At 35.6% G+C, this 15,482-nt stretch overlaps 1 protein-coding gene across 4 annotated transcripts in view; it reads left to right on the forward strand.

Annotated features, from left to right (window-relative positions):
- Positions 1–15,482, forward strand: part of KCNT2 (potassium sodium-activated channel subfamily T member 2) — a 152,377-nt gene that overhangs the window by 43,570 nt on the left and 93,325 nt on the right. For 3 of the 4 annotated variants that reach the window (XM_074831662.1, XM_074831663.1, XM_074831664.1), the window contains exons 3-8: positions 454–553; positions 4,407–4,455; positions 5,732–5,791; positions 10,053–10,127; positions 10,619–10,702; positions 11,283–11,377. In XM_074831662.1, coding sequence (XP_074687763.1) covers positions 454–553; positions 4,407–4,455; positions 5,732–5,791; positions 10,053–10,127; positions 10,619–10,702; positions 11,283–11,377 — 463 coding nt within the window. Of the gene's footprint in view, positions 1–453; positions 554–3,480; positions 3,538–4,406; positions 4,456–5,731; positions 5,792–10,052; positions 10,128–10,618; positions 10,703–11,282; positions 11,378–15,482 lie in introns of all 4 variants that reach the window. The other variant, XM_074831661.1, reaches the window with a different exon arrangement.

Here is a 15,482-nt window from a genome sequence, read left to right on the forward strand (position 1 = left end):
ATATCCTCTGCCTATGGTTGAAAGTATGTCTTCTTCATATTGCTGTATCTTGCATCTCAAATACTATATATAGTTCTGGTTCTCCTTTCAAGAAAGTGGACTTGTAAAACTACAAAAGACCCAAAGAATGTCATCAGGAAAGATGAATGGCATAGTATGGCTTTCAGACAAATGACTGAGTAGTTCTTTACATTAAAACAGACTGAGTCTTAACCCAGAGATTTCTGGAAGGTGGATAGGTGTATTATATGTGTATCTGACAGATATTATTCTTACTTATTCTTTTGTATGATACACCAATTGCCCATATCAGGGACAGGTTGCTGGCTAGATTGACTTTTTCTCTGGTTCAGCACGGCTATTCTAATTCCTTTTAGTTCTATTTTAAAAGTAGATGGAACTGTGAAGAACCTGAATTTATCTCTGTATTTTCTTTTTTTTTTTTAAAAATAGGTCTGAGAATACGATTATTCAATTTTTCTCTCAAGCTGCTAAGCTGTTTCTTATACATCATTCGTGTGCTTCTGGATGACCCTACACAAGGACTTGGATGGTAATGTGTTTTATTTTTTTTGTTATTTCTGCTCTCAAAGCATTGTTTAATTTATAAGAAATAAACGAATTTAATGAATATATGTTTGATATTCTGTCAACAGTTTTATGTCTTACAGATGTTTTGAAAGAATGATAAAGCTAGCCTTACACTGTGGATGGAAATAAGAACTAAAATAACAATATTCTTTTTTCGCTTTACTGCTAAAATAATCCTGGCTCTTTGCTCAGATACTGTGCATCAGATACAGTTGTGCAAGCTTACATCTTTTCATTGTATTATTACGTAACATTTCTATGTATTTTATTTAGATTTATAAAAACAAAATTGCAAATATCTGGTGGCCAGTTTATGCAACAATAATTTTAGGATTTTACTTAAATAATTTTACTTAAAACCCCAGATCCTGGAAACAGACAAATACATGAAACTGAGCTTTCATGCAGATGACATGGATGATAATTTTCTAGCCCGCTTCCTTCTCTAAACACTTAGAAGAGAGGGAGACCAAAAGTACATTCTGTACTCATGATGATCTGTGGTTATAATGCATGATTTTGCACACCTACAGTTGTCAGTATGGTATTCTAGATGGGTCATTGGGTATTCTGTTTTGTTTTTTTTTTTCCATGTGTTGTACAATCAACCACCAGTTGTTAGAAGAAATTAGATTTATAATTGATTCAGTCCTATACTTCAGTTGCATTTGTATCCCAGTTATATTGAGTCTTCCCAATTCTAAATGCTAATAAGCACCACATTTTATTAACTTACTTGCTTTCACTTGATTTGATTTTGTTGGCCTTAAATACTGAATAAAATGAAGCACAGATAAAAATACTAAGCTTGGGGTGATAGAGCTAGCACTCTTCACACAATGTTAGGCAAAGGAGAAAGGATGACTTTTAATACTTGAAAATCAGTTATATCTAGTAAGGGTAATACTATAAAGAAGCTAGTGCACAGGAGAAATACTATATTTTACAAGAATCAAATCCAAAGCAAAGTGAGTTAAAGAATATCGTCTTTACTCAGCAGTGCATGAGAGAAGGATGTGTGAATGGGAAGTACAGAAGATGCATTTGATGATTTTTTTTTTGTCAAAATTTATTGTAAGAAATTAGAACATCTGAAAAAGGGCCAGAAAAAAAATCTCCCTGAAAAAGCAAGAACTGCAAAAAACTATTTTTTGATCCACACGTATCTTAGAATATCTCATCAAGGAAAGGAAATGTTTAGGGAGGAAACAAGCAGTGAAGATTTCACAAAACCTTTAACAGCGATGGAGAAGAGAAAACCCATCCTTAGAAATTTAGGCATAGTAGCACAGCAACTCAGGGACGTGAAATTTTACAGATAATGGTAGTTTCTGGCATGAAGAATGTGCGAACTTTAGTGAGCAAAAATGAGTGCGTTATACTGCAAGGTTATGTCTGGGTATGCAAAACAGATTAGAACATCAGCACTTCTGCCACAGGTATACTTTGATACTTTTGTATTCATATGCAAAGATTTTTCTGCATCTTGCAGACTTCTTTCCTGACATGTTTGTTCCTTCAATCTAAATGTTTAACAATTCACCAGCCAGAGAGTGTATTTGTATATTCTGTATGTACTATTCCTTTATATTGTGTTGCGGTACATTTAAGAGGCTAGTTAGTTTGTTCTATCTCTGTATAACATTTGTCTGGCTGAGAAGTTTCAGATAAGTCACTTCTGCAAGCTCACTTGCGCAGTTAGAGCACGGAAGGCCAGACAAACCAGCCCTGTGCCCTTTATTGTCATTGCCTGTTGCCCATTAACGTCATTGGTTTTGCCCATAGAGATCCTGAGTCCTGAGGGCTTGATACCTAAACTACTGCCATAATGCATTCTTACAAGTCCGATGTTATGAAAAACATACTTTATAGATATTATGTCACAGCCTGATGAAGGAAACTACTCAGTGTGCTGAGAGCATGGCCAAGGAAACCATTATCACCTGGTTGTTTTTAAACTGACAATTCTAGGAGGAATGCTTTTCATTGCAGACTACCCCTGCAGATTTATTTCCTGTTTTTAAGAAATGCCTGCACAAGTTAGTATCTTTCATTTACTCCTTCAGGCACAGCAAATGTACAGGGGAGAGTTTAAGACATAAAGCATCCTTATTAATGGATATAATTTAGCACCTGTCCCACTCATAGGTGATAAAAATACAGCTATTGCTAATCTGTGGTCTGCAGATCCTTTTCTTTTCCTCTGACCTTGCTTGCCAAGGGTAAACAAGGGTATTTTTCATCATTTACACAAATGTATATTCCCACATCCTTACATGACCATTTGAAGGGAGGATTTGTGCCAGCAGTTCAAGGCAAGATAACATCACATGTACGTAGCAGCTATTTTTTTTATATAGATGCCACCAGTTTCTTACTTGAATTACTGCTGCATGAATCTCCAGCCCTCCTCACAACCTCACAAGAGGATATAAAGTGTAGTTTGATGCAATTTTTCCTGTTGAGAGTGTGGCAGGTATATGTGCTCCTCCTATCCCAGACTATCCATGTGATAGGATTTCTTTTATCTCTTGATCTTCAATATTTATTGTGTACTTAGTTCAGCTTTTGAAAGTATAGTATCAGTTGTTTTGTTTTTAAACTGCAACATGTTTGAAAATAAATCTTTAAAGATTTGAATTAACCCAAAATGCTTCATAGGCCTTTATCTACAGATACAGAACACATACAGAACTACTTTCTAAAAGTTATTTTACTTTTTAAAATGTCTATATCCATTGCCTAGGGTTTTAAACTATTGCATGCATTTGACAGAACACATAATAATGTAATTAATCTCTCATTCTTCTCATATTTTTTTATGATTGTGCTCCCATGTACGTTTGCTAACGAAAATGGACTCTGCACGGATGGGATAACAACTGTCAGTAAGGAATTAAACCGGAGTTGTTCCAATCAAAACTACACACCTGGAACAATTGATTGGTGAGTTCCTAATTTAAAAAAGCAAATCAAAAGTCCAGATAATGGTGGGAAGGGGAGCAAAACAGGAAGACAAATCCATTTCCATCTGGAATGGTGACATTTTAACATATAATAGTGATGTTTCCATAACTTTCAAGCAATTACTTCCGTGTTCCTGAATATTCAAAGCTGCCTTTACTATTTCAATTGTTTCTCTGATTGCATAAATGACCTACTGGATTGGATGCTCTTGTAAGATCTGAATTCCATCAATGCTTATACCTTGCTGAAAAAAAAAATGGATGCCCTATTTAAAAACCAATTATGACTAGCAGTAAATGACTAACAGAAAACTACTGTGCCATTGTGTGTGCCAGATTCCAGTGGTACTGTATCAAGTGCCTGTTATCATTGAGTTTAGCAAATACTAAGACAACGTGAGATTCTTCCAAGATGTGACAGCCCCTATGAGTTAGATATCGTTACACAGATAGCAAAGAGTTCACACAAAAAAATTGTCACGTTTCTTTTTCCTACCACAAAAAATTATTCCTCTGCATCTCTAGAATCAAAAGCACAAATTGATTTATTCTGTCTGGAATCATAGGGGATGAACTAGCAGCCACTGAAGCCACTGAAAGATTTTGGTGTCACTGGGTGTTGGATTATTCCTGTGGGAACTCAATGACAGGTGCTGGATTAGAAATACAAGCAATGTCAATACTCATTAGATAACTACTGCTTTAAAATCTTTATTACTGAGAATTTTTTAAAAAATAAGGCTGCTCTAATTTCCATTCACATGTACAATTTTTTTTCTCTTGATTTTGTTCAAAACACTAACCAGATTTTGATTACTGTCATATTTATTTTCTTATTATAATGAACAGGTCTCCTATTATTTGGGTGAATCGAAGCTTGCCTTTGTGGGGATTACAGGTAATATATAAATGGCCAATTTAACTATTTCCATTAAATAACTGTAGACAATATTCATAGAATCAGAATCAGAGTTTGGGTTGGAAGGGACCTTAAAGCTCATCTAGTCCCAACCCCCCTGCCATGGGCAGGGACACCTTCCACTAGACCAGGTTGCTCAAAGCCCCGTCCAACCTGGCCTTGAACACTGCCAGGGAGGGGGCAGCTATGACTATATTGATTTATAGCATTTTGGTGATGTTAAAGGATACTTGGAAAAGTTGATATTAACAAAGAAATCTACTTGATGACCAAGTATGGCAAAAGCATAAAGTAAAGATAAGGTGATCTGAGCTAAGTGTCTGGGCATCAGTCAGCAGGTGGTGAGCAATTGCGTTGGGCATCACTTGTCTTTTCTTGGGCTTTATTTCGCTCTCTCTTTTTGCTATATTTATTTTCATTACAACAACAATAACATAATAGTAATAATTTTTATTATAATATTTTAGTCATTAAACTGTTCTTAACCCACGAATTTTACTTTTTTTCTTCCAATTCTCCACCCCATGCCACTGTGGGTGAAGGAGTGAGTGAGTGGCTGTGTGGTGCTTAGCTGCTGGCTGGGGTTAAACCACAAGTGGTTATTTAATATGTATAAAGTTTTAAGTAGATATTCTTAGTATTTTGATATTTGGCTATTTTTAAATAAATACACAGTACATAATACATACACTAACTACATATAATCTAAGTGAAGGCTGATAAGTTGATCTCAGTTGTATTTAAATATTAAAATCAATAATGATTCATCTGTGTCTTTTTTTGCTGTTTTCAACATTCTGAATTATACACAGTAAGAAAAGTGTTTGTTTTTCCACATATTCATAACATCTTTACAATAAAGGAAAAAGCTGACTAGCTTTCATTATTTACAGCTTCCTCCTTCTCTCTGTCTTGTGAAAAGTTGTCGGTACCTTTTAGGAACAGACAACTGAATCTTGAGAAACAATCTAGCAGACTGTGTATGGAGCTCTCTAAAACCCATGGAAGGGCCACCTTGCAGGCTCTCTGGAGTGTTATACTTGGAAAAGAGCAATGAGACTCAAGTCAAAGCCTGTACTTTAGTCGGAAAAATAACGTTATTTAAGCTTCATGGTAAATGCTGTTAGCTGGGATGGTTTCAGAGGATGCATGGAAGGGCTGTTTTTTATTATCTTTTCCTTTTCATTGTAATGCTTGATGTGATATATCCTTTAGAAGACAGTTTTAATACACGTATCTTATCACTTCACTTAAGGTTTCTGTGGCTTTAATAAGTCTCTTTGAAACTCTGCTGCTGAGTTATCTAAGCTACAAGGTAAGTACTTTTAGTTACTTTTAAGCATAATTCATCACAAAAAGTAACTTAAGTGTTTCAATATAAAATTAATGTGCCTGCATTTGTGCCCACACTGATGTACAAGCACGAAATTGAGAAAAACACACATGTAGAGTACAGCATATTGTCACAGGCAGCTCTGTTCATGTTTCCAGATTTATGACTAAACACTAAGATCTGGAGAGTGGAAATGAGAAATAAAATTTCCATTTTTTTCCATTGTCCACTGGCACACTGAAATTTGAAAACACATTCTAAAAAGTGACCTTGATTTTTGGATAATAATTTTTCAGGTGCACAGTTTTAGATGTCTATCCATAACGCAATGGTCACGATTCTCATTGATGTCAAAGCCATAGCTACTCAAGTATCTATATCTCAAGCATCTAAAACTCAAGTTTCAGGCCTCTAAAACTGCGCACCAAAAAACTAGCCAAGATAGTACTTTTTAAAATTATGGATACTTACATATTTGTGTTATCCATCACTCTGATACTATTGGAACATCATTGCAAAATGCCTTGAAATCATCTGATAGGAATGCAATAGCTTTCTGTATTTGTATTCTCCTTAAAAAGTTATATTTTCCTAATATTTTTATTCAGTTTTCTTCATTACATTTTGTCATGTGCTATCCTAGTGAGTTCTGGGTACTCTGCATTTTTAGTATCTTCAGGAGAAAAATAGTAAAATCATTTATCAAAGTAAATATGAAAACACTTGGTTTCTAAAGCTGAAAATATCTTGGAGTACAATCTTTTTTTTTTAATTTTTGAATTTCTGACATTCAGTAGCTATCAGAGCCACCACTGAAGTTAGACAGTTGTACTTTAGTGTGCTTATCAAGTGATTATGGCATAAATATTTTCCTTAACACTCAATAATGCTAAGAGGCTTAAAACTGTCTACTGTCTAAAAATTACTCTTCTAATCCTTGTAGCATATAGTATTGAGGTGTTGGGGGTTACAAAAGCAAATCATAGGCAGAAACAATCCAAAATTAACACATCTACTGCCACAACAGTAAAGAGCAATCACAATTTATACTGTTCCTGAGTTTATTGGGCACCATTTTATGCCTATCCATTCTGCTTGTGGTCTGCATCCATTTCAGCGAGTACAGGAGATGAGAGCAATATTGGCAAGTCAGCTCCCATGAGAAGGTACTTATTAGTGTGCAGTGAGTATAAAGCTCTACTATCCTGATTTGCTGCATATACCTGTCACAGAAGTTGAGGCAATTTTATGATGGCTGTATTTTCACTCCCCATAAGGGCATAAAAGTAATGTAAGGAAGAATGATAGTACTGAAATGCACTTTGGGAATCCACCTGATGCAAACACCTCCTTCCCTCTGGTCCTGTCCTCTTAGTTACTATCTGGAAATGTCATGATAGAGCCATTTACCCCAGTTTTACACCAGTCTCAGGACGCCAAGAAGTAAGAACTTTCTGCACAGCCAGGATGACCGAAGGAGTCTTGGTTCATGTAAATCTGTGACAGATTACTTATTTCATGCCAACATTTCCAAAGCTTTTACAATTTAGGCAGAAGTCAGAGGATGAGCCAGGAAGAAAACAACAAGAAAAAGATGATTGTGTTTGCATTTGTGTGCACATTGCTAGGATTTAACAAATAACCTGTAAAATAAATAAAACAGTCATTTGAGAGAATACTCCAAGGATACTGATACTTGGTTGATAACAGAGGAGAAATGATTCAACATGCAGAACAGTGAGGACATAATAGTATGTTATGCTACTAGGATACCGTGAATTTGCATTTCTTATTGCTTTTATATGGGGAGAAATGCAAAGAATGTAGCACTGTATTACACTGCTGATCACTTGGATCCAAGAATGAATGGTTTACAATCTGCATTCTCACAGCTTAATCCATTACATGAGGGTTTGCCCTTGGCCAAAATTCTGAAAGATGTCTACATTAGAAATTTTCATTGCCAAAACTTGTCACAGACATCTGGCAATCCTACTATATCACTGGCACACAGGCAGTCTTAGCTGCTTTTGTCAGTACCATATATTCTCACTGCAAAAGGCAGTTTAACAGAAGTCATGATGCATTTGTATGTGGAAGCCAGAATCTTACAGCTGAGCACATTGCTAAGTACCTGGAGCACATCTGCACAGGCATTTTTGCCTGCACAAGTAAATTATGTGACATTTATTTTCTATAACTCAGAAGAGAAAGCTCTTAACATTAAAAATGAGGAAATTAGTGAAAATACAGAGTGGGTCAGTTGGGGAAATCAAATTTTCTTTTTAGTTTATTATTCCTACAAATAAAACCTCAGTTTACAGTCTCATAATTTCACCTATGTTTACAGGGCTGCTTATCACATGAAATATTTAATATTATTCAAGTTTGCCTAACTCCCACCGATTACAATTACATGAAACACAATAATCCCTGTCCCATAGGTACAGTGGCTTCCAGATGTGAAGTTAAAAATAGAAAAAGAATTTTATATGCTATGGAGCTTGTGCTTAATTTTCAGTGGTTATATCAGATGGTTTTTTTAACAGGAAAGATTCATATGTCATTGCAACTGAAAATACAATACTGTACTGCAAATTCTTGTAATATTGACATTATATATGCTACACTGTTATTGCATTACCTGTGATGGAGTCGATAATACAGAGTTAGTAAAGCTGTAAGTCACTGAATTTTAACTACCTTCTTTTTTAAATGTATGGATTTTCATCCTAACATCTAATCATTCACAGTCACTGCTCAGATGTGGAAAGAAAAAGTATTATCCCCATGCAGATTAAAAGATCAGTACCACTTTCATTGAAATATATGGGAAGACCTCTAATTTCACGTAAGCAAGATCAAGTTCCAGAAAGCCCTGAAATGTACTGAGGTGTTTGTGGCAGAAATACAGAACTTTGATCTTGTAGTCCTAATTCAAATATTAAACACTAGACTGTCTTCCTTACTTCTCTTTCCAAAACAGTTGGAAAAGAGAAAATACAAAGTAAAGATAAAAGAAGATAAATGCAAAGGAAGGAAGGACTCACTGTAGAATACTAACTTGATTTCATTCCTCTTTTTAGTACTTATTTCTTAATAAGTTAATATCTTAATAGCAGGATTAGAATTAATAAAGAGATATACCCAGACATCTGTGACTGACATGCAGAGGCTAATGAAACAAAATTAAGAGAAAATGGGCTGGTATTTTTTCTTTGGAAAATACAACATATTTGCATTCCTCTTTTGCTTTATATTTTGCCATGAAGTTCTATCAGAAGGGTGTACGGAGAGTGGCTCATCATTCATAACAAACATTAGTATGGACTACAGGGCAGTCACCTGTGCATAGGGGTGATCAAAACAGTTGATTTGATGGTAAAAAGTCTTCTGAGCGGGTTGTGGCTTTTGCGTATATGTCTCTGCAACTCTTAGGCTGTACTAGGGCTTTGCCTCTAGTTTTTAGACACTTTAAGACAATAATGATTAAGGTAAGAAAAACTTTGGCACAGTCAAAAGCTAAAGCACTGTAATGCAGGATTTTAAAGATTTAGAGGCTTCTAAGAAAAAGAAGTAGAAATAGTTGCAGATAAAAGAATTTGCCAGCAGGGTAGTCTGTTACTTGTATGAAGAGGCACTGAAAAATGAAAATTATTAAAAAGATAAATTACTTAGGACAGGAACCTCACCTCCTGATCTGTATGTAAGTGTGCATGTAAGAATAAAAGTAAACTAACCTTTGAAGAATGAAGTAACAGAGACAAGATGTCTGTGTCTGATTCCAAGGTACCTAAAAATGCAATAGAACAAAACAGGAGCGTATTATGCTTTGAAAAAAACCCAACTTAATTTCATGAAGCTCTTCATTAGCTGAGAGAATGAGTTGACTAGTTAATGCAATTAGAATTCTTCATTTGAGCTGTCTTACTAACTAGGTCATAGCAAGGAAAAATACGGTCGTATGGAAACATAGAACCACTCTAGTAAAAATACAGATTTAAAAGTATATATTTTAACCTGTGAGGTACATTATGATAAACAGTAAGAAAAATAGGCCAGAGTGGCCTATATTCTATATTCACATTTGACATATGTGTTTATATCTGAGGTGAACGATCTTCCTGAAATTCAGCTAGTGGGAGGGACTCCATATGTGGCATTGGAATATCACATATATTTCACATCAGAACTATATGTAAGCCTGCTGTGACATGATGGGTTTTTTTCCTTTTCTTTGAAGGGAAATATCTGGGAACAAATTCTGAGAATACCCTTTCTCCTGGAAATAATTAATGCTGTCCCTTTCATCATCACGGTAAACATATTTGAATTAATACATTTGTACATTATAGCTGCACAAATACTCTTAATTTTTTAAGTATATTGAATCTTACGGGGATGACAAATTTGTGCCTGTAGGAACAGAAATTTGTCAACAAGAGGAAGATAGTTCCTACTTGAATGAAGTAATAATACAGATCACTTTCCCCTTCCTCCGTATAAGGGACAAACAAAACCAAACCCCTCTAGCTCAACCTACAGCACAGTCAATAAAATAAACCAGGTAGATATAAAAATCTAAGAATCTCAGGTGTCTGCACTGAAAACTGACTGTCCTTATTTTATCAAATTATCTTACATACATTTCATCACAAAAGAAGAAAAAAATGTTATTTAAAGCAATATCTCACACTAGAAACACGTTAATAATAAGTATTTTTCCCAAGTGTTTCATTGCTGCTTGAATAGAAAAGCTCTATTCTTGAATAGAAAAGTTTTTAATAAATTTGTTAATTTTTATTTCAGATTTTCTGGCCAGTCCTAAGAAACCTGTTTATTCCTGTATTTTTAAATTGTTGGCTGGCAAAGCATGCTTTAGAGAATATGATTGTAAGTATGACCAAGGAAATAATTATTTTAGAGTTTCTATTTTTTTAGTCTTTAGTGGGATTTTGGCAGTACGGCCCACTGTCCAACTTTAATAGGAAGCTAACCAGATCCGTATTTAGATTATACAAATGGTCAAGCGTTGCTAAACTGATTTCTGCATCAAAAGTAGAAAAAATTAAGACATCAGTGAAATCTCAATTAGTATAAATTGTTACTGTGCCAATAAGGGAAATTTGGAATGGCTGGTTCTTTTGCTACTCTTCCATTTATATGCAATTGCAGGGAACTCAACTGCTATGCCTTAATTGGCCCTTGCAGCCTGTAATTTGTAAGCTAGACATGAGCAGACAGACCTTAAGGCAGCTTGCAATAGTATCAGGATTGTGCCAGCGCGAACAAAGAACTAGTTAAATAATCACAGAATCACAGCTGGCTCTTTTGCACCCTTCTATATGATCAGCAAATTCTAAGTGCATTTGAATGACTGCATTTATCAGGGCACTATATAATTCCTCTATAGAATCAGCTCATGCCTTATTAATTCAAAACCAAAAATAACACGTATTTTCCATTAATACAGAATGATCTTCACAGAGCCATCCAACGCACACAGTCTGCAATGTTTAACCAAGTCCTCATTTTAATATCTACCTTACTATGTCTTATCTTCACTTGGTAAGTGGCCAAAACCCCTTTGTTTTTATTACATATATTGACTTTTCTTCCTTTACTACACGGTGATAAAACAGGCATTGTGGAAATCATGCATTGAAATAAAGAAAGTAGTATTCTTGCAGTTAACTAACACTTGGTACTACTGGGGTCCTGATACACTGGGTTTGGAAACAGAATCTGCATGCATGGGAAAGGGGAATCATTCTCACTTTTAAGGAAGGAAATGCAGATGATGCAAAAACACAGCAGACAAGAGTGAGGAAAAAGTCATATATGTACCAAGACTGCAATCTCAGCAGAAAAGTCACCCGAATTTGAAGAGTATCAACAGAAGTATCCATACTAAGGCCACCTTCCTCTGACTGGCGAGAGAGAAAAATATGCGAGATGGCAGCCAAATCAGGTTCCCATAAGGAGTACAGGGGACAGCGGTTAATAATCTTAGATTACAGAAAGTGTAGATTTAATTATTCTAGATTACAAAAAGTAGTGGATGGTAGATTCAGACAACTAAAATGTGTTACTCTGAAGAACTTTTTGCTGCAAGATCTTGAAAACTTAAACTTACAGGAGTTTGGGAAGCATGGAGAAAAATCTGTCAATGGCATTAAATATAAACGTATTTGATTAATGAAATTCATGAGCTGCAGATTATTGGAAGCTAGGAAAAGATCCACAGGAAACACCAGCTGATTGCCCCATTTTTATACTATACCTTAGGGATCTGCTGGAGACCGACAAAGTAGACTACATGAGTCTTGGGTCTCACCCAGTATGGTCATGCTTATGTTTGTATAAATGGATAGCGGTTATAATGTAGCTTGGTAGCTTACTTAACATACAGAATTTTCTCAGCAGTAGTGCCTGAGAAGCAAGTATCATATACAGAAAAAACAAAAAAAAGTAGAGGAAACCTGTGTTGTTACAAGATGGTGTACAAGGGGGCAGTGAACAGAGAAGATGATTCTGTGTGGAGAGGCTAAATCACCTGTATTTATTTTGCCAGACAGGGTGCCTTTGAGTCAGCACACTGATAAAGTTTGGTCTGTCATTTTGGAGACAGTGATTTGATTTTCTCTTACTTTATTTCTCTAGCTTGTTTTTCTGATAACCACTGTTGTGTGCTGCCTAACCCTTTTGGTAATAGTGTAAAATAACACATGGCCTTTTCCAGTCTTGTCCCTCTCTGTCCTTTATTCAAGAAGAGGAGCTTGTTCTAGCCAGCGGCTAAATAAATGGTCCAATTTTACCCTCTGTCTTATGGCCACACGACTGCATAATGACAAATGCTGCCACTTCTAAACAGTAATGAATTTTTGTGAGATTAAATTTCCTATTGAATATTATGACACTTTAACAGGAAATTTTATGTGAATAAGGAGTACAATACTTGAACCAGAATGCATAAAATTTTATCACTGTAGCACTTGGACATTTTTAATTGGCGCTAATTTTGCTTTTTAATGTTTTACAATACAAAGCGCTCTTGAGTAAATACGCCTTCACCTTTTTTACTAACCTACTTCAGTATTTTACTGAACTGCTGAATAAAATGTGTATCCAGTTCTCACGGAAGTAAGCTAGTAACAAGAATGTTTCCAAAGAACCCACTGAGATGATCCCTGGCTGAATAAGGTACAGAAGCTGCAGCTAACCAGAACATCATGCTCACCACCAGGCATTTTAATAACTGACAGTAAAACATGCAGAAAATGGCAAGCTCACCTACAGAAATTATGTCTGGTCTCAACAGCCGCAGATACCAGCTCATTATAGATCATTATATACTGACCTAGTATTGACCCTGCTAGACTGCAAAATAAGCTAAATAGGATGAAAACACCCAATAATGCAGTAACTAAGGAAATGAAGCACTTTTGGAATGACTAAGAATAGTTGTTCAAGCATCTGCAGCTTGCCTAAGATGAGTTCTGTTTAGGCAGTTGTTACTATCGCTTATATGAACATACATAATGGCATTTTTACACTTTTTTACCTATCTATGTATGATTTTATATTACAGAGTCTATTTTTAAAATACCTAAAAAAATGTCTAAAACCAGTCAAAAGCAATTAGCTTAATGTCTTTGATTACATTACATCTATGGTGAATTTGAGACAATGTTTCATTTTAAGAGACATCATTTAGAGCTTAGGTAAGTTTCTTCATGCTGAAAGAGGAGCAAAGTCCATTTCTGGAATCAGTACACTTAAGGATGACTTTCATTAGGCTGATCTTCCACATTTTCTGCAACAGCAAATGGTAACCAAGTGTATTCCCCAAACACATACGGGAGCCAGCACTAGACTTATCCATACATGTAATGGAGCACAACACAAAAAAATTTTGCGCCAGCACCAGTCTGTTTTCATAACCATGTTTTGGCTACATTTAGAGATACTGCCTTGGTCCATGAAGCACCATAGCTTCAGTAATGCAAAATTAATAAGCCTAGATTAATAGCTTGCTTACAGTACTTACAGTTTCAGAGCACTTTCCGCTTAGATGTATTCAGTACCATGGGGACATGCTCATGGTGTGCTTTTGGCACCACTGATAACTGCTTTCACCGTGCCTCCCTGCCTCCCTTTAAGATTAATGAGGTAACAATTTTCCGGCACTGTATGGATTAACCTGTAACACCACAGCCCTTCATAGTTCCTGGTTGACAGCCTTGCTTTTACTATTTGCTTCAGTAGGAACATTGGCATCTCAGCACTTTGGAAGTCAATATAACTTTGCAACACTGGCTTCTGTCCAAAACGATTGGTTTTTATCAGATACAGAGAAAGAGGCGGCACATAGCTTTGCATGGGGATTACACCATTTTATAAGAAGTCCAAGATGGTATGAAGTCCAGAAAGACTCCTCTTTCTACTTTCATTTTTTACTAGCTCAGTTAGACTGGTGCACTGAGAAGGTGCCACAAAAGAGGTTTCTTACTGCTTCAAGTGAGACTGAAACCTTTTGTAAGTCTATTGATGGTCATTTCTGTGAGAAAGTTTAAAACAAATAAATGCTTTCCAGCAATTAGTTCATATCTAAAAGGTATGCTAATCAATTAAGATAATCAATTTTTTTCAGAATTTTGGGTTTATTTTTAGCATATTTAAAAGTAGGGTTTTTGCTGAGGTACAAAAGATATGCTTTCTTTACGTCCTTGGGCAATAACAGAAACTTGTAGTTCTGTACAGAGTACAAAATAGCTGCATATGTACAAGCATATTGGAGCTCACATGTCTCCACTGATAATTCTAAAAGTCCAATTTTGCTGCAGAATGTATATCATGCGATCTTTTCTGAAAGCTCATGTGTTTACAGAGTAAGAGGACATTTTTATCAGAAGATACTTATGTCTGATCTTTGGGTGCATGTTCAGTGAGTAGGAACGTGCCTCTGCCATCTATCTGTCTAGCCAGAACTGAAATTATTCCTCCATATTTGAGAGAGCACTGTTCAGTCCCAGTCACTTAGAAGTGCCTCAGCACACCCAGGACCTTGGGGAAGAGCCTGGCTGGACCTCCTGGTCTCCTGATGGTTTACAATGGAGGGAGAAAATCTGGCCCAGTACATTGTAACTTGTTCTTCTAGTGTGTAGACAACAGCATTGCTTTTGTTACTATTTGACTTGTTGTCTTTCTCAACAGATCAGTTTGGGGATCTATATTAGATACAATAGCTGTAAGAAAACAGCATATTTATAGAAAACATTTTAAAAAAAATATAAATGCATAAAAGGAGCTCTTCCACGTCAACTTTGCGCCTGTCTGCATATAATAAGATACCATTATTCAAGCTGTCCTTTACACTCAGAATATAGTGGGAAAAGGCTCCTTCTGTGTTTTTGTATACAGTTAACAATTTTCAATCTTATTACAGAACAAACTAATCACATAACAAAATTTTTTCTCTGTTCTGCTCTGATTTTTGATTATAACTGTTTATGGATTTGGGGGTAGAACTCATTTGCAGATCAATAAATTCATAAGACCAACTCCATGTATGTGTAGTTTACAGATTACATACAAGGATTTTTTTTCTCTTTTCTTCTGATTTCAAAGACAGATTAGGCTATCCAATAATTTTTCTTTCCTTAAATACCTC

Source organism: Strix aluco, chromosome 8, assembly GCF_031877795.1.
Source record: "Strix aluco isolate bStrAlu1 chromosome 8, bStrAlu1.hap1, whole genome shotgun sequence".
Taxonomy (NCBI): domain Eukaryota; kingdom Metazoa; phylum Chordata; class Aves; order Strigiformes; family Strigidae; genus Strix; species Strix aluco.